This window comes from Eulemur rufifrons, chromosome 2, assembly GCF_041146395.1.
Source record: "Eulemur rufifrons isolate Redbay chromosome 2, OSU_ERuf_1, whole genome shotgun sequence".
Classification (NCBI taxonomy): Eukaryota; Metazoa; Chordata; class Mammalia; order Primates; family Lemuridae; genus Eulemur; species Eulemur rufifrons.
Genome location: NC_090984.1, coordinates 12,001,392 through 12,021,489, shown reverse-complemented (window position 1 = coordinate 12,021,489; position 20,098 = coordinate 12,001,392). Strand labels below are relative to the sequence as shown.

The following is a 20,098-nucleotide window of genomic DNA, read 5'->3' as shown; positions in this document are numbered from 1 at the left end:
GACACTCATACACTGCTGGTGGGACTGCAAACTAGTGCAACCTCTGTAGAAAGCAATATGGAGATAACTTAAATAGATACATGTAGACCTACCATTTGATCCAGCAATCCCATTATTGGGCATCTACCCAAAAGAACAAAAGACATTCTATGACAAAGACACCTGCACCTGAATGTTTATAGCAGCACAATTCACAATTGCGAAGATGTGGAAACAGCCCAAGTGCCCATCAATACATGAGTGGATTAATAAAATGTGGTATATGTACACCATGGAGTACTACTCAGCTATAAGAAACAATGGTGATATAGCACTTCCTGTATTTTCCTGGAAAGAGTTGGAACCCATTCTACTAAGTGAAGTATCCCAAGAATGGAAAAATAAGCACCACATGTACTCACCATCCAATTGGTTTCACTGATCATCACCTAAGAGCACATTTAGGAATAACATTAATCGGGTATCGGGCAGATGTTGGGGGGGTGGGTGTATACATATACAATGAGTGCGATGTGCACCATCTAGGGGATGGACACGCTTGAAGCTCAGATTCGGGGGGATGGGGGGCAAGGGCGATATACATAACCTAAACTTTTGTACCCCCATAATATGCTGAAAAAAAATGTTTACACAATAGATATGCAAATAAATCTTAAAGAAATATATATATAACAAGAATATCATATTCACATCTAATAATTCCCTAATATCAATTGAAAGAGTAACATGAAATCTCGTTAATTATATAAAAGTTAATTGTGAGAGGTAAAAGACTCCCTCCCTTTCATGTGGAATATGTAATGTGGAAATACACTTCATTTTGTCCATTAAACATAGGAGAGTGTAACCTTGAAAATATTGTGACATTATCTGTAGCTGTGTCTGAAAGGTAGTTTCAGAATGAAAAGTAAGTCCACAGTTGCCAAAATAACTTTCGATTCTAAATTGCTGAAACTCACACATTGCAGTATTGCTTTTCTAATCTGATGCAGAACAGCATATGCCGTAGACAAAGCATCAGGATTCAAATAGAACACATCACTGCCTTCCAAAAGTGGTGAGCTTCCTGGCTTATGAACACTCTTCGGGTCAGTGCTTCAATGTCCTCTCTGGGGTGATCCTTGGGGTTTTGTGAAGCATCAAGGCACTCCCACAGTCAAGGCCAATAACCAGGCTTTCAGCTGTGTCCTGTCATGTCCCTCACCCTGTGCTTCCATCATCCCTTACACTTGATTGGCCATTCCAACACAGCCACATGCATCCTTTGGAAAATCACATTTGTGGTCATGATGGTAGTGTTTCTACTCTGTAGCAAGTGCTATCACTGTGGATTTGGCTTTCAAGGGAGAAAGATGAGACAATGGTTGGTATCAGGAGCATCCTGCTCTGACACTGCCATCGCCTCCTTGATTCACGTGACTCTTGCTACAATCTGACAGGCCATGAATCCACCCTTCACTCATGTGGATACATTATCTGGGCCTGGATATGTTATCTCCATACAGTCAGGGCTTGGTCACTGATTGCTGCTCTCCTGTTATACCTGGACTCTGAGGAGTTTCAACAAGGATTTTCTGGACAGAAGGTTGCTGGATAATTTCAATGAACCATTTGGACTGTTCCATGCCACTGTATAGATATAAAAATAACTTTTGCATGTTCCTTTTTGCTCTACAATGCTGGCATGAAAGAGCAGTTGAAAAATTAGGATAAAGAGCATATTATTTAAGCAAGAAAGTCTTGACTAGAATAGTGATGCTAACTTCATTGCTTCCTAGGCTTGTATTCTGACAATTTACCTAAACATATTGGCCTCATTAGACTCATTAAGGAAATCTGTTATAAAGTACTATAATATTAACAGCTTGCTAAGGAATAAGTACATTTATATATTTTAACTAAGGTACATAATGGAAAACAGTGTCTGATACATCATAGGAGATATTTCAGTGTTCAGGGAATAAGAAAGGCAAAAACGAGTCCAGAAGTATGGGAGCCATTGAAGAGAAACATGTCATTCATCTGCAACATGAAACAATCCTACTCGATGATTATGATGGATCAAAACAAAAACAAGGGCATTCTGTAGCCATGCCTCTAAAATTGGCTAATATCGGGACATTATTAATGAAAAAATATTTTTTAAATAAAAAGACAACAAATTCCAAATCATAAAAAAGACAAAAATTGCCCTTTTCTCAATAATGTGACTGACTGGTATTTCTCATGACTTAGGTTTACCTCCACTCTATGCCTTCTCCCTCCTGGATAAGAACTATTGTGGTTACCGAGGATAGAACTAAGTTTACCTCTTCACTGCATACAATAGAGAAAAATAACTTACTTCCTTGAATAGAAAGGAATCGACCTAAAATAAGAACAAATCCTATAAGTAATTCTTCTGAGCACCCTCTTACTGATACAGCACACATTCATTTATGGTTTGTGGTCATAATTATTACTACAATTTATTACACCCTTTTTGCAACAGGTATGGTCTTTAGCAAGAAGGCACACACGACAATATGATTTAACTTTTGGTATTATGAGTACATGAGACATTACTATCAAGATAAAAGTTGTAACTATATAAGCATGAAAAGTAAAATTTGCATGACAAAAATAATTCCTGAAGTTGTATGCACATAATATGGACTTCATAATGTCTTACAAATAACTTGCCAAAATTACAAACTTGATCTGATCCAAGACTGAAAAGTTAATAAACTATTTCTAACATGCACAAAAATCCTGTTTGAATAAAAAATACATATGGTTTTTAATCACATACAATCAAACATAATTGAAATTAAACTGAGACATTACATTCAGCTGTGATAGGAAACACCCACAGTCTTAAAGATATGAAGATGCTTAATTCTTACGTGAAAGTATAGGGTGAGACCAGTCACCATATAGAGGAACAAGGTCCCATCTAGTTGGTTTTGATGGCAGCATTGTTGCTGTCACGCTGAATCAAGAACACAGTCATTACCAGTATGAACAAAGGTGCTCACTATACAAATTAGACCTTATATCAATTCACTTTATATACTAGGGGAGTCAGAGTATCAGAGAATATATTCCCAACCATGACAGTCTAAATTGGTTGCCTAGTACACACATTATAATGTCTGAAGAAAAACCAGAGTGTAGACGGATATTCAATGTGGGGCTGGGCGTGGTAGTGCACACTTCTAATCCCAGCTACTCAGTAGTCTGAAGCAAAAGGATCACTTGAGGCCAGGAGTTCGAGGATATTCAATGTGGGGCTTCTGGAGACGTGTGGAAACCTACACCTCCAAGAAAATGGAAATCAAGTAGTTTTGAGGATATTCTTCATTGGCAAGCCAAAGAATCAGGAAAAATGGGCTGGAAGCAGGTATCTGTACAGCCTGTATGAATCTAGCTGTCTCCCTGGATGGGGTCTCCAAACCATAACTAATGCCTTCTCCACTTCTGACTTCCAAATCTCATGGAAGATAGTTACTGGTGAATTGTATCAAGGAATCATAAATGCAATGGATTCTGGGAAATTTAGTCCCTAACACTACCAACACTGACATAAGACAGTCCAGAGATCTAACTCTAACTCTAGATTTTACTGTTCTATCACAAGTCTCTCTTAATTGTAAGCCGATTATCTCTTACCTCTTCCTCCACTGTGAATCTTTTCATGTATTCAAAAGAAACTGAGAAGATGGAAGGCTTTCCCAAATTTCTTACTTTCATAGGGTTTCACTCAGTGTAACTCCTTTCATGCTTACAAAAGGAACTGGGACAACTGAAGGGTTAGGGTTAGGGTTCTCATAGGGTCTGTCTCCAGTATGAGTTCTTTCATGTATTCGATAGTAAGTGGATCGACTGAAGGCTTTCCCACATTGCTTACATTCATAGGGTTTCTCTCCAGTATGAGTTCTTTCATGTATTCGAAAGTAACTGGAACGACTGAAGGCTTTCCCACATTTTGTACATTTATACGGTTTCTCTCCAGTGTGAATTCGTTCATGTTTTCGAAAGGAACTGGAACAACTGAAGGCTTTCCCACAATCCTTACATTCATAGGGTTTCTCTCCAGTGTGCGTTCTTTCATGTATTCGAAATGAACTGGGAAAATCAAAGGCTTTGCCACATACCTTACATTTATAAGGTCCATTGCCAGTGTGCTTTATCATATGTCTTCGAACACTTGCCAGACAAGTCAAGGCCTTCCCACACTCCTTACATTCAAAAAGTTTCTCTCCAGTGTGAGTCCTTTCATGACTTCGAACAGAACTTGCACATCTAAAGGCTTTCCCACATTGTTTACATTCATAGGGTTTCTCTCCAGTGTGAGTCCTTTCATGTATTCGAATGTACTTGGAACAACTGAAGGCTTTACCACATTGCTTACACTCATAAGGTTTATCTCCAGTATGAGTCCTTTCATGTATTCGGATGTAACTGGAACAACTGAAGGCTTTACCACATTGCTTGCATTCATAGGGTTTCTCTCCAGTGTGACTTCTTTCATGTATACGAAATAAACTGGGATAATCAAAGGCTTTCCCACACACCTTACATTTATAAGGTACACCGCCATTGTGTGTCACCATGTGTCTTCGAATGCTTACAAGGGAAATGAAGGTTTCTCCACATTCCATACAATCATAGGGTTTCCCTCCAGACTGAGTCCTTTCACGTACTGGAAAGGAGTGGCGATAATTAAAGGCTTTCTCACACTGCCTACGTTTATATGGCTTCTCTCCATATTCATGATACTCATTTGCTTTCCTTCCACTGTCAGCTCTGATGTGCCTGTTAAGGGATGAATGACTCATGCCAACTTCTCCAAACGCACTGCTTCCAAATGGTTTTACTGCAGGAGGAGTCTTCTTGTTCAGAACATGATCTGGAATCTGGATGAAGGTTTCTCCACATTGACTACCTTCCTTACGTTCACACAGTCTCTCTGGAATATGACTGCTGTAAAAAATAAGAAGCACATTATTAATGGTGTGTTTATAAATGATTTTATATTTATTAATAGGTATTAGACTTATATTTTTAATATTATCTGGGAAAGTGTAGGTTTTATGCCCTGTCTCAATTGTTTGAACATGAATGGACTAAATGCTGCAAGATGTCATGACCATACCTATTATCAAAAAATGGTATTCAGGCTGGGTGCAGTGGCTCACACCTGCAATCCTCGCACTTGGAGGCTGAGGAGGGAGGATAGCTTGAGGCCAAGAATTCAAGACCAGCCTGAGCAACATAGTGAGACCCCGTTTCTACAGAAAATAGGAAAATTAGCAGGGCATGGTGGCATGTGCCTGTAGTCCCAGCTACTCAGGAGGCTAAGGCAGGAGGATCACTTGAGCCCAGGAATTTGAGGTTGCAGTGAGCTATGACAACATCACTGCACCCTAGTCGGGGCAACAAAGCAAGATCCTGTCTCAAAAAAAAAATAAAAAATAAATATATATATATACACACACACATATACATATACATATATATATATTCCTGTAAGGTTTCTTAATACTGTCTACAACTAAACTATTTTGCAAATACTGAACACCTATGTCTCACTTAACTATATATTTTTGAGAAAATTTTCCAATAAAAAATAAATGTGGCTCAGAGCGGCTGGTTCAGCTGAGGAGACTCTGAGGCGCAGCAATTAAGATGGCATCTTTTCTCCAAGGAAAAGGAGGCAGCATTCTTTGAACTGTGAAAACCTGTTGTCAGATATTCCATCAAAGAAATCAATTTTGCACTTCTCTGAAAATCTATTTCCATCACCTAATAAGAAGCACATTTGTCAGAGTGATAAAAATGAAGAAAAGGTGCATTGCTCTCAACAAGGCCATTTCATCTTAAGTCCACTCAAAACAGCTGAAGAAGATAGACTGCCATCTGCAAATCAAGATTCACCATTTAAATCTGCTGTGTCCACTGTATCCTTTTACAACAACAAAAATAAGTCGTACCTCAATCCACTGGAGAGAAAGCTAATAAAAGAGAGTAGATCCACTTGTGTAAAAACTAATAATGAAGATAAATCTTTTCTTGGTGTGACAGAAAAAATTCAGGGAAAAGCAGTTTGCTCCAAGAAGGGGAAGAAAACACCACAGAAGAGTTTAACCGCTAAGTGTCAACCAAGTTACAAGTACATCAAGCCTGTATCAAGGAATTCTAAAAATTCTAAGCAAAATCGAGTGCCCTATAAGCCAATTATGGAGAAAGAGAATAATTGTTATTCAGCTGAAAATAATCCGAATGCTCTTCGAGTTTTAAGCCAAAAAATAAAACCACAGGTTACACTCCAGGGTGGAGCAGCATTTTTTGTTAGTAGAAAAAAATCCTGTCTTAGAAAAATTTCTCAGGAAAATAAGCCATCACTGGGACTCACTCAAAAGAATAAATCAGTAGTGACCGAAGATTCTGATGTAGAGACTGTCAGTGAAAGAAAAACTTTTGAGACAAGGCAAGTGCCAAAGTGCTTATTACTGGAAAGGAAACTGAACACTGAGCTACTGAGTGCAAGAAGTAAAAATGAAGACAAATCAATAAAGCATTCGTCAGATGGAGCAGTTTCTTCAAGGGAATGTAAAGTAGATAAAAATAAGTCTTTTTCTTCAGAGGATTCTCTTGGTGAGAACAAGACGATGTCTCCCGAGTCCATCTATCCCATCTTCAATGCGTCTGCAGTCAATACAAAAAGATCTCTAGCTGAAAAAGTTTTCTGTGGGATCCATCATATGTACTAACGTCTTGAAACAGACCAATACCCAGAAAAATACTAATGCCAGAGATACAAATAAAGAATCAAAAGACCAGCTCATCATTGATGCAGGTCAGAAACATTTTGGGGCTACTATGTGTAAATCTTGTGGCATGACATATAGTGCTTCCAGCCCTGAAGATGAAATGCAGCATGTTCAGCATCACCACAGATTTCTGGAAGGAATCAAATATGTGGGGTGGAAGAAAGAACGAGTAGTAGCAGAGTTTTGGGATGGGAAAATCGTGTCGGTCCTGCCACGTGATCCAAGTTACGCTCTCGGAAAGGTAGCAGATGTCCAAGAACTTGTTGATAATGAATTGGGCTTCCAGCAAGTTGTTTCCCAGTGTCCAAACAAAACCAAAACTTTTCTCTTTATATCTGATGAAAAGAGAGTAGTTGGATGTTTAATTGCAGAGCCCATCAAACAGGACTTTCGTGTCCTATCTGAACCAACTGGCCCAGAATCCCTAAGCTCTAAAGAATGTCCTCGGGCTTGGCAATGTTCAAATGTACCAGAACCTGCAATCTGTGGGATAAGTAGAATCTGGGTTTTCAGATTGAAGAGAAGAAAGCGCATTGCTAGACGACTAGTGGATGCTCTCAGGAATTGCTTCACGTTTGGCTGTTTTCTCAGCACGGATGAAATAGCATTCTCTGACCCAACACCAGATGGCAAGTTATTTGCAACCAAGTACTGCAACACCCCTAATTTCCTGGTATACAATTTTAATAGTTAAAGCCAATTTCAAATATAAAACAGTTATTGTGTGGATAAGTTCAGAAATTATCTAGGGATTCAAAGAAAAGGAAATTCTTTGGGTAATGTATTGATTAGCAGTATGAATCTTTAATTATGAAACTTTGTAGCTGTAACAGAAAAATTACTTGACTCCTATGTAAGACTATTGACAAAGCAAGGTGTTTTCTACAGAAATGTGACCTGGTCTTCTGTTTTTTTAGGCTTTTTGTTTGTTTTCTTGTTTTTTTTTTTGTTTTTTTTTTTTTTTTTTAATTTAAACAGGTTTATTTTGAGCTTGAATGTGTGTGACCAGCCCGGAGCACATTGCCTCAAGAGGTCTTGAGAAAATCTACCCCAACCTGGTCTTTTATAAAGCACACCTTTAGACCAGGATTATCTCATGCCACATCAGAAGCAAAGAGGCAAATTTAAACCCAGGCAAAAAAAATTCCCATGCTTAATTTTTAAAGGTAATTCCTGAATTCTATATACAAAGTTCTCGCTTTATATGTCCTTCTCTACAGCAGCTCAGTCTGAATATATTTAGAAAGTATTTTGAGTTTCTTATTTGTAACAAGATGGTAAGTAAAGAGTAAGACATCCCATATCCATTTATGTAGAGCAGAATTCCGTGGCTTAATGTTTTAATCTTTTTGAAAATTAATCGAATATACAACTGTCATCAAATTTAATTAAAATTATAATTAACTACACTATTACCATTTCATTGATTTTTGTTGCATGAAAATACTGATAGTGCTACTTTAGGAATTTGTTACTAGGAAATGATGTCATTAACAAAATGGATGCCTAATTTGTTCGGTTTCGTTTTTGTATTTTTTTTTGCTTGTTTAAAATGCACCTTTCTGTTCTGAGACATCTGGCAAAAAATCTTTGCAAAATGTATGGTCACAGAATCAGGGTTAATAAATATATCTAGGCTGGGGGACCAGAGAATATGATGACATTATGTAACTACACCTAAATGTGTGCAGATTTTTCTGGTATAATTCTTTCATGCTTACTTTGTAAAGCAAAAAAAAAATTATTCGGATTATTTTGATTCTAAAAAATCATTTACTGTCTGGCAATAAGACTCTAGGTGAGTAGCTTTCCAGGTTGTCACTCTATGTAGAATCTGCTCATCTGCAATCTTTTTGCCTGTAAGTTAACATGGTTCCAAAGTTTAAAAGCCTAGTTTCCAAAAGGAATGTAGAAGTGTTAAAATGTGTGTAATAATGCAAACATTTTAATACCATTTTCTGCACTGCTGTTCTTTAAAATTCTTTAAAAACTTTATTTAAAAATGTTTATTATCTATTTTGTTTGCTCAGTGCTTTTGTGATGAATCAATTAAAATTCTTTTAAGTAAAAATAAATAAATAAATAAAAAATAAATGTGAAGCTGGGCTTATCTGTTTTGTTTGCTTGTTTTTAAAAATATCTGAGGCTGGATGCGGTGGTTCATGCCTGTAATTCTAACACTCTGGGAGGCCGAGGTGGGTGGATTGTTTGAGCTCAGGAGTTCGAGACCAGCCTGAGCAAAAGCAAGACCCCGTCTCTACTAAAAATAGAAAGAAATGATCTGGACAGCTAAAAATATATATAGAAAAAAATTAGCCGGGCATGGTGGCACATGCCTGTAGTCCCAGCTGCTCGGGAGGCTGAGGCAGGAGGATTGCTTCAGCCCAGGAGTTTGAGGCTGCTGTGAGCTAGGCTGATGCCACGGCACTCTAGCTCGGGCAATAGTGCAAGACTCTGTCTCAAAAATAAATAAATAAATAAATATATATATCTGACCTTCTACAATTCTCTTGAGGAAATTTGCTTTCTTTTGCGAGTGCAAATTACCTTTGATTTCTCCTGGGATTTTTGTAGTTATCTTCAATGTTCTGATCTTCCCATTTTTCTCCTAAAATGTAGACCCAGAAACGTCATTATTAATTAGCACAAAATACAGAAAATTATTACACTCTATATTGATGGTACACTGTTGGCCATGCCTGATTTATTAACCAAAGTATTCCCTTTCCACATGCCAAATCATTGAACAGCACTAATGAGCAAGAAGCACTTGTTCTCTGATTTACTAAGGGAAGGAACATTGCCATCCTTACCTATGGAGGCCAGGTTCCTGAAGGTTTCTTGCATCACATCTCTGTACAGATTCTTCTGGTAAGGATCCAGCAAAGCCCACTCCTCCAGGGTGAAGTTCACGGCCACATCCTCAAAGACCAGTGAATCCTGAAACATCCCACATGTACAGAGGAGGAGGGGTGAGACTGACAGCACTAGGGACCTATTTTTTATTACTAATAAGTTCACATGATGCTGTGGATTCCCAACATTTATTCCATGACTTGGTTATAAGACTTACTATCTGTCCACATTCACTTCTATAACTAGACTAGAACTGAAGTATTTAGTAAAACAACAGCAGAATAGAAACATGCCTCTTGTTGGTGGGTGCATAGGTGCATGGGGCACCCCAATGTCTCTTTGTACAATGGGTCTATAGCACCCGTCATAACAAAGACATAGTAGCATGCAGGGAAACACTAACGTTAGCAGTCCTGAGACTGTGTATCCTTAGAAATGCTTGTTCACAAAGCTTGACCTTTGATAGTATCTGGAAACTGGATTTTGGACAGGATCCCATCAACCTAAATGACAAGAGAGCCATAACTTACTGGAAGAGAATCCCGTAGCAAACTGCCTGTGGGAAGCAGTACAGGAATAGGAAAACCCTAAATTGTAACTGGTGAATTACGGAAGGCTGAGTGTGGACATGTTTAAGATGTAAAAATCCAGAGGGCCCAGTCTTAGGGGAGTCCTGACTAATTTATGAGCTTTACCTCCAGAAACTCTATCAGTTCTCACAGGGAAAATTAGAGAAAATCACTTCCTCTTTCCAGCAGAAGGAGGGAAAGAGTAGCCATTATGAAATATGCCTAGAGAATTCTGTTCTTCTTAAGCACTGCCTTCAAAACAAACTATTTCCCAAAAGCCTACCAACTGCGATGTTACAAGAGCCAAACCTCCTGGGGCAAGGGGAATATCTAATTCTATTCCCCTCTATCCTTCCTGCCTCAACAAAAGAGGGGTGAGGATGAGAAATACTTATGAAAGTCACAACACAGGGACACAGGCTTCCTAAAATGAGGCCAAATTACAGGCCAATGAAATGCTTCCCATCTCCCCATACCTCACCTTCACATCAGCAGGGCTCCTGTATACTAACAGGGACGTACAACTGAAAGACTGCCTCACACCATATTAAAGAACCAACTAATGTGGTGACATGAAGTGGACAATTACTAGGAACACATATTCTACCAAGACTGATTCATGAAGAAATGGAAAATCTGAGTAGATCCACAAAGAGATTGACACAGTAATCAAAATACCCCCAACAAATGAAAACCCAGGACCAAATAGTTTCACTGCTAAAATCTACCAAATATTTAAAGAAGAATTAATACCAATTCTCCTAAATTATTCCAAAAAATTAAAGAGGAGGGAACACATCCAAGTTCATTCTATGAGGCCCAAATTATGCTGACGACAAAGATATACAAAGACATAACAAGAAAGAAAAAAGTAGACAAATGGCCCTCAGCAATACTGATGCATAAATCCTCAAATAAGTACTCAGTGGTACAGTAATCAAAACAGCTCGGTGCTGTCATAAAGGCAGGGTTATAGACCATTAGAATAGAATACAGAAACCAGAAAGACACCCACACATAAATGGTAAAATGACTTTTTACTAGAGTGACCATATTAGTCGATGGAAAAAAAGGACACTTTTCAAAAAGTGGTGCTGGGATAACTGAATATCCACATGTTAAAAAATGAAGTTGGAAGGCTGGAAGTGGTGGCTCACACCTGTAATCTAAGCATTTTGGGAAGCCAAGGCAGGAGGATCACTTGGTCTCAAACTCCTGGCCTCCACTGATACTCCTGACTCAACCTCTCAAAGTGCTGGGATTACAGGCATGACCCACCACCCTCAACACAGTTACAGATTATTTTGTTCCTTTTCCACTCCCATTGCTTCACTTGACTAGCATGTTTTCAATAATGGGCAAATGTTCTGGAAAGACACCTCACCCAAGAGGATATAAAGATAGCAAAAAACACAACAACAACAAAAACCCAACCCAAACATATGACAAGATGCTCAGTATCATATGTCATGAGGGAATTGCAAATTAAAACAACAATGAAGTACCACCACTAACCTACTAGAGCGGTTGTAAAACCCCAAATACTGACACCACCAAATGCTAGCGAAAATGTGGAGCAACAGGAACTCTCATTCATTGTTTGGTGTGAATGGGGAACGCTACAGCCACTTTGGAAGACAGTCTAGCATGACCTTAAGAAGTTAAGTATAGCCTTACCATATGATTCAGCAATCACACTCCTAGGTATTGACCCAAATGAGTTGAAAACTGATGTCCACACAAGTCTTCACATGAACGTTTTTAGCAGCTTTATCCATCATTGCCAAAACTTTACTCATTGATCAATTTCAATGAGTAAATGGATCAAGCACCCGTATTCCATACAATGGAATATTGTTCAGTGATAAAAAGAAATGAACTATCAAATCACAAAGACAGAGAGAGACCATAAGGTATACTACTATGTAAAAGAAGCAAGTCTGAGATGGCTCCTCGCAGTATGACTCCAAATATATATTAATAACATTCTGAAAAAGGTAAAATTTTAAATCCAATAAAAACATCAGTGGTTGCCAGGGAATAAGGAGGGTAGGGAGATGGAGGGAGAGGAGGGGTGATGATTAAGTGGAACACAGGGATTTGAAACTCTTCTGTGTAAGACTGTGATGGAGGATACACAATACATTAATTTGTCAAAACTCGCAGAACTGTCCGACACAAACAGTGAACCCTAATGTAAAGTATGGACTTTAGTTAATACATCAGTTCATCAATTCTCATCATCAACAAATGTAATATACTGGTTCATCAATTGTAACATACACTACATGCAGTCAAGATGTTAAAAATAGGGGAAACTGGCCAGGTGCGGTGGCTCACGCCTGTCATCCTAGCACTCTGGGAGGCCGAGGTGGGAGGATCGTTTGAGCTCAGGAGTTCAAGACCAGCCTGAGCAAGAGTGAGACCCCGTCTCTACTAAAAAAATAGGAAGAAATTAGCTGGACAACTAAAAATATATATACAAAAATTAGCCAGGCATGGTGGCGCATGCCTGTAGTCCCAGTTACGTGGGAGGCTGAGGCAGGAGGATCGCTTGAGCCCAGGAGTTTGAGGTTGCTGTGAGCTAGGCTGACGCCACAGCACTCTAGTCCAGGCAACAGAGTGAGACTCTGTCTCAAAAAAAAAAAAAAAAAAAAAAAATAGGAGAAACTATCAGCTGGGGAGAAAAAGAATATGGGAGCTCTATGTACTATCTACTCGATTTTTCTATCAAACTACAACAGGTCTAAAGAAAAAAGACTATTAAATAAAGAAGCAAATAAACTACCATTCCACGGAAGATTCATGACTGTGTAAAATAGAAAGCCGACATATAATATTACATATAGAATGGTATCATTTGTATAAAATTATTCAAATATAAAATACAATGACATAGGGATGCACAGATTATAAAACTATAAAGAAAAGAAAATTATCTCATAATTCACAACACTGGTTCCATAATAATTTAGGTTCACTGTGCAATCGTTTTATGTATTTTCTACAAATGTAATATTTTTAGTAATTTCCAGAATGTAAACTCAAAACATAATAAATGTCAGTGTATTTTGAATTACAAACAACTCATCAAATGTAAATTTTTAGAAGATAACATGACCTAATAAAACTAATCGCTATTAAAATTAATTTTCTTAAAAGTCCCAAAAAGTCTAATGAAGCATATACAATTATAATGCAAAAAGTATACATTGAAAGACATCAAAGAATGAAAATTCTTTCGAAATGGCAAGACGAAATAAATCCTTAGAAAGGAGACTGAATACTAACATGATGTAACCTCATCAAAATAGTGTTTTATTAAATTCCATGTTGGCTGGGCACAGTGGCTCACACCTGTAATCCTAGCACTCTGGGAGGCCAAGGCAGGGAGGTTGCTTGAGGCCAGGAGTTCAAGACCAGCAGGGGTAACATAGCAAGACCTCCATCTCTACAAAAGGTAGGAAAATTAGCCAGGTGTGGTGGTGCACACCTTTAGTCCCAGCTACTTGGGAGGCTGGGGCAGGAGAATTGCTTGAACCTAGGAGTTTAAGGTTGCAGTGAGCTGTGATCACACGTAGCCTGGGCAACAGAGCAAGACCCTGTCTCAAAAATAAATAAATAAATAAATTCCAAGAAATTCACAACCAGGTTTGTTTTGCCACTAAAATTTTTTTTAAAAAACATACTTTCAAAAACTGAAATAGAAGATAAATGACTAAAAATAGCCAAGATGTTGGACAGAAGAACACAGTTAGAATTGCTACGGACTGAGTATTTATGTCACACACAGCCCTACACCCAAAATTCATACATTGAAATCCTAATCCCCAATATGATAGCATTAGAAGGTGGCATTTCTGACAGGTAATTAGGAATAGATGAGATCATGAGAGTAGAGTGCTCATGAATGAGATCAGTACTCTTATAAGAAGAGACAGGAGAGCTTGTACCCTCTCTCCTCTCTGCCATGTGAGGACACAAGAAGATGGCCATCTACAAAGCAGGAAGCAGGCCCTTAGCAGACACCTGATCTGCTAGAACTTTGAACTTGGACTTTGCAGCCTCCAAAACTGTGAGAAACAAATGTTATTTAAGCCACCCAGTCTATCGTAATTTGATATCGCAGCCCAAAGTGACTCTTTAGCACTTCTCCTAACAAACATCCAGGCTTTGAAATCTACACTAATCAAGACAGAATGCTATTAGCAGAGAGATGGGCAGAAAAGACCAAGGGAAAAATAACAAATTCTAAAAACCAAGGCATCCATTTAAGGTACATGAACCATGACAAAGCAGTTGTCCGATGGAATAAAGAAGTATCCCAAAAGGGCACACTGTATACATCCACAACCAAATCCCCCAGAGCCCTGTCAGGATACAGCTAGAGTTTATAAGTCTCTTGAAAAAGATCTCAAAAGCAAATTAGAAAAAAAAAAAAAAAAAAAAACAAAACTTGTGTAAGACAAAAGCAGAACACTTTCAGAAGACACAAGCAAATGTTTATGACTTCACTCACAGTAGGGAAAGTTTTCTTACATGAGAAAACAAAGCAGGCCCCAAAGGAAGACACTGACAAACTCAACTCTGTGCAAATTAAGAACCATCCATCAATATGTAGGATGGAGTAAAAAGATAAACCACAATCTGGGAAAAAATATGTCCAATCCCCACAAATGAAAAAGGAAGACTGTTCGGAGTATGTTAAAACAAAACGCCCAAAAGCAATTAATTCCTACAAAGGAATTAAGCATGAGAAAATGACTAGACACTATTTCACAGAAGATGAAAGACCACATAGGAAAAATACTCAACCAATAGAAACCAGTAAAAACCAATAAATAATCACATGGAGATTACTTAATACTAGATGGACAAAAATAAATGAGTTAGATAACTTCGAGTGTTGATAAAATACAAGAATAAACACACATGCGTGAAAGATGAGATAGTTAATTCAGACATACAATCTATCATCATTTCTAGTAAATCTGAATTTATTCATAGTCTACAACCCAGAAATATTTCCCCAATGTGTAAAAAATTGATGACACATTATCACTGGGGACAAAAACAAGAATGACATGGTCAAAAAATCTAAAGTAAAGCTGAAACATCCTAAGTCCCATAAGCAGTGGAATAGGTGAGTAAACTGGGTGAACCACAGCCTCAGACAGCAGTATGTGTGTAACAGAGGCAAAGAATCACAAAAAAAAAAAAACCTTTCAGCAGTCCGGGCGCGGTGGCTCACGCCTGTAATCCTAGCACTCTGGGAGGCCGAGGTGGGCGGATCGTTTGAGCTCAGGAGTTCGAGACCAGCCTGAGCAAGAGAGAGACCCCATCTCTACTAAAAATAGAAAGAAATTATATGGACAGCTAAAAATATATATAGAAAAAATTAGCCGGGCATGGTGGTGCATGCCTGTAGTCCCAGCTACTCGGGAGGCTGAGACAGGAGGATCGCTTGAGCCCAGGAGTTTGAGGTTGCTGTGAGCTAGGCTAACGCCACGGCACTCACTCTAGCCGGGGCAACAGAGTGAGACTCTGTCTCAAAAAAAAAAAAAAAAACCTTTCAGCATAATATTAATGATATATCCATGATAATATTAACCTACTAAAAATTCAAAAAAGAAAACACCAAGCAAAACTCAATTTCATGATACATAGATGGTAAAACTATAAGATAACCCAAAAAAATGAGGATCTGGTCATCTGTGGGTAACAGAAAGGAGGTGACATCAGGACACACCAGAACTGCCCAAGGCCTATTTATTCACCTGGGTGGTAGGTCCCTGGGTGTTTATATTCTTATTAATTAAATGAAGTATAAAACAAATTATTTTATTTCCAGATCTTTGCTCACTCAGACCTTATCACTCAATCCACTTAGATTTTCAACAAAGACAGTAAAAATATGACACCGAAATCATGGAATAAAATTCTTGAATGCTTAGGCAAACGGAAATTATATGGCAGCAAGATGCTATAAAGGAATCAAAAGAGAAACAGCTCAGAGAAGCAGCTGATTTCACCCACAGTTCACAAGGGAACTCACATTCAGAAGATGACACATGTGCTCAAGGTTGGGATCAGCAGGCAACCCCCGACCCCCATCATGACCCCTCTGAAGAACGGGCTGACCTCAGGGTAAAACGGTCTCTGACCTAGGATCTGATTTTGTACCCTCCATCCTGCCCTCTCCCTGCCACCTTCTCTTTCTAATCTTGTTTACTTCTCCCTATCAAAGAAAACCCTCTTCTGCTTAACCTTTGAGATGCCCGCAGATCTTAGACTGGGTGCTTTCAGTCTTTTGCAGTATTCCTGCAAAATGAATTATGAATTCATTCTTTACCTAAATCCAGATGTGTTTCATTTGACAATGTCTAAGAAACAGCACCAGGATAATAACAATTACAACCTCAGACAGGGTATCACCCCCAACCCCATCTGCCTATGGGTGCCCAGCTTCCCAGAGCGCTGAGCTTCTCTCAGCATAAAGGGCTCCTCCCAAGGTCACTGGGAGTAGCAGAGACACCAGCTGGGAGACTCCCCAGGAAGAACCAACTGGGCCTGCAATGACCTCCCTTTGCAGGCTCAAGATGGGCCTGAACTTGCAGTCACTGGCCTTGGGCTTCTGTTCCAGGTCAAAGCTACTCACTTTTAAAGGAGAAAATGCCCAGCGTTTAAAGAATCCAGCAAAATCACTCAAACTCAGTTTTTATGTTTATACCAGGGAAGGAAATTATAAGGTATTTACATTTCATACCTCAACAGAAAAAGCAAAACTATCTATCCTTTTCAGACACTAAACATGTCATTTAATTATTTCCGTTATAACAAATCATACAGTAAACAATTATATGTGAACACTTCTAGGAGTTTCCAAGTCCCATCCCAGATGATTTAGCATCAAACTCAGCAGAGGAACTGATGTTTTGGTGAATCCTTGTAACTCACTAATTTATCTACCACGTTTAATTTGTGGGAATATATTCATTTTTCTGCAGCCATAACAGAAGAGAGTTTTACCCTATTTCTCTGCCCTGGTAGCATTCCCAAGACTAAGCCCTGGCATTCCACTTGAAATCACCCCACCAAAAAAGAACAGATGTGAGAAACTTACTACACATGCTCTGGGGAAGAAAAAAGGTAAATAAGAATTTTTAACAAATGTAAATCTAAAACTTGATATTTAAATTTTTTTCTGAAATCCACCTCTTTCGAAAATTTTATCTTTCAAGCTCTACTGATAAAGCACATTGATAGCTACTTAAAAAGAAAAATCCGAAAAGTGCAATAAGTGAACAAATCTTTCCCAGGGGACAAACTCAGAAAGGGGTTAGTGCTGACTAGGAACAAAGATCTTTCTGACTCAAGTGGCAGATCAACTCATCCCATTATGGGGGACATCCTCCCACCCCATCCTGCTCACTGAAGGGCCCACGGACCACCCTGCTAAGACACACTGCGTGGTGCTCCTCTGTGTGCAAGCACATTTCGCTTTTCAGGTTTTTGCACCACCTCAACTGGGTGGGTTTTCCTGTCCTTTGGGATGGTTTTTCTTCCTTCACCAGTGTGAGAGAATCCAGAAGGCAAGCATCATATGCCTCTCCCCTCAATACCACCATCCATTTGGCCGCCAATGTATGCCCAAGGCATGGAAGCTGAGTGCCTCATGGAGCTGGCTATTGAGATGAAGGGTATATCAGGAGACTGCTGCCACTCCAGGACATCCAGCTGCTCCCCTGAGAGGCCCCACTCTCAGGCTGTCCTCTGGGAGGAGTGACCCAGGTTTAGTGACTGACATTCACTAAACCCTCCAAGAGACAGAGCAGCTGTGGGCACCTTGTGTCAGCCCAGACAGTTCAGAAGCCCAGGACTAGGAAAAGACAGCGTGTGGGCTGAGGACACATCACCCTGTAAAGTTTCCAAAGGGGAACCTGAACCCAAAGACATTCCAATAAGGTGTCTGTGCCTAGGAAAGATAAAATGAGGAGAGGCACAAAGATTTTTTTAAAGCAAAGTGGCAGGTGGTTATTCTCTGCTTTCCTGTCATGCGAAATGTTCAGAAAGAGAAAACAAATATTTTCCAAAGCCATCCATTGCTTCTTGAAAAAAATGATAAAACAATGAAAATACTCTGTCTGTTAGAAATGGGCACTAAAGGACAAATCGTTGATAATGTTGTGAATCGGAGAGGGGAAGTTGGCATCTGGGAATGTAGGGAAGGAAATGGAAATGGAAATTTAGGATTTTATTGTAAGCCCTAGAAGAGTTAGGCTGGGGGAACTGGGGATTTGACACAGGGGAAAACCAGTCTCCCTGGGAAAGTGCTAAAAATAATTAATTGGGGCCGGGCGCGGTGGCTCACGCCTGTAATCCTAGCTCTCTGGGAGGCCGAGGCGGGTGGATCGCTCGAGGTCAGGAGTTCGAGACCAGCCTGAGCAAGAGTGAGACCCCGTCTCTACTAAAAATAGAAAGAAATTATATGGACAACTAAAACATATATATAGAAAAAATTAGCCGGGCATGGTGGCGCATGCCTGTAGTCCCAGCTACTCGGGAGGCTGAGGCAGAAGGATCGCTTAAGCCCAGGAGTTTGAGGTTGCTGTGAGCTAGACTGACGCCACGGCACTCACTCTAGCCCGGGCAACAGAGTGAGACTCTGTTTCAAAAAAAAAAAAAAATTAAAAAAAAAATAATAATAATTAATTGGGAGGTAATCTGACCAAGTGGCCGTGGTTTCCGGTTTAACGAAACCAAAATCGAACTCAAATGAAATTCTAATAAATTACCTATTTATAAAGATACGAAATTTAGACCTAACAAACCACAACCTCCAATTAACCCTTTTGACTACACAATCAAAAATTTCCACCAGGCTAGACCAACGAAGGCCGACTACATCACAGTAAGCAATGAAGTATTGAACTGGGTTTGCTTCCTCATGCACCTTATAAAAGCCTTTCCTTCAAGGCCCTCCAATGGGCCCTCAAACCATGACTGGGTGTTTCTCCTTCGTGAATCGCTGTTTGCTGAAATAAACTCTTTAATTTTTAACACTGCCTCAGTTTAATTTTTTTTTTTTTTAATGTTCTTCGTCATTAAAGGGCTTTATTTTTTTTTTAAAAAATATGGAACGCTTCACGAATTTGCGTGTCATCCTTGCGCAGGGGCCATGCTAATCTTCTCTGTATCGTTCCAATTTTAGTATATGTGCTGCCGAAGCGAGCACGCCTCAGTTTAATTTTTAACAGCAGAAGTGAGCGGCTGGGAAACCCACAGACCGCAGCCCCGCCCACGCACGACCCCCACACACCGAGTCGGGACCCTCCCCCATGACTCTCTCGCCGTCACCGCACAATTTGGGGACACGCGGGGCTGCGGCCGCGGAGCTGCGCAGAGAGGGTTCCAGGACCCGGGCCGAGGTCGCCGTGCAGGGACGGGACAGGACGCCCGGGGGCCCGGCTGCCGGCCCAGCCCCACCCCGCTGGCCGGAGGGACCGAGGGCCGAGCGGCGCCAGCGGCAACTCGGGTCCGCAGACTCCGGAGAGGACCGCGGGAAGGCCCGGGTCCCGCCACAGCCGGTTCCAGCCGGTTCCATTCACCCCCTCCTCCCCGCCTGGGGACGCCCGGCCCAGCATACTCACCATTTCCCGGCTCCCGGGGTGTCCCGGTGTCCTCCCTGCGGCTCTCGCGACCGGTGCAGGTCACGGTGCCACTGAGGCTACAGCAGAGACATCGGGGCCTCCCGGGGAAACGGAGAAGGGAGCCCGCGGGGGGCGGGCGCGAGAAACAAAGGCTCGATGGGGTGGCGCCAGGCCCCGCCCCGCTTTCCGGGGGCGCCTCTGATTAGAC

At 40.2% G+C, this 20,098-nt stretch overlaps 1 protein-coding gene, 1 non-coding gene and 1 pseudogene across 3 annotated transcripts; 1 reads left to right on the top strand and 2 right to left on the bottom strand.

The window, feature by feature from the left end:
• Positions 1 to 3,663: 3,663 nt before the first annotated feature.
• LOC138390085 (zinc finger protein 627-like) lies at positions 3,664 to 19,974 on the bottom strand. Of its 2 annotated transcripts, none has more exons than XM_069478916.1 (4): positions 19,891 to 19,974; positions 9,629 to 9,755; positions 9,363 to 9,423; positions 3,664 to 4,965 (listed from the first exon to the last, which is right to left on the bottom strand). In XM_069478916.1, exons 1-4 carry the CDS (start codon positions 19,891 to 19,893, stop codon positions 3,729 to 3,731), a joined length of 1,428 nt encoding a protein of 475 aa, XP_069335017.1. In that variant the 5' UTR covers positions 19,894 to 19,974; the 3' UTR covers positions 3,664 to 3,728. The 2 variants fall into 2 exon arrangements, with proteins under 2 accessions (XP_069335017.1, XP_069335025.1); XM_069478924.1 differs by having other exon boundaries at positions 3,664 to 4,962.
• LOC138380902 (N-acetyltransferase ESCO2 pseudogene) lies at positions 5,151 to 7,509 on the top strand (annotated as a pseudogene).
• LOC138380981 (U6 spliceosomal RNA) lies at positions 19,369 to 19,475 on the bottom strand. The gene has a single exon (XR_011232939.1). It is a non-coding gene; the product is annotated as a U6 spliceosomal RNA (small nuclear RNA).
• Positions 19,975 to 20,098: the final 124 nt, after the last annotated feature.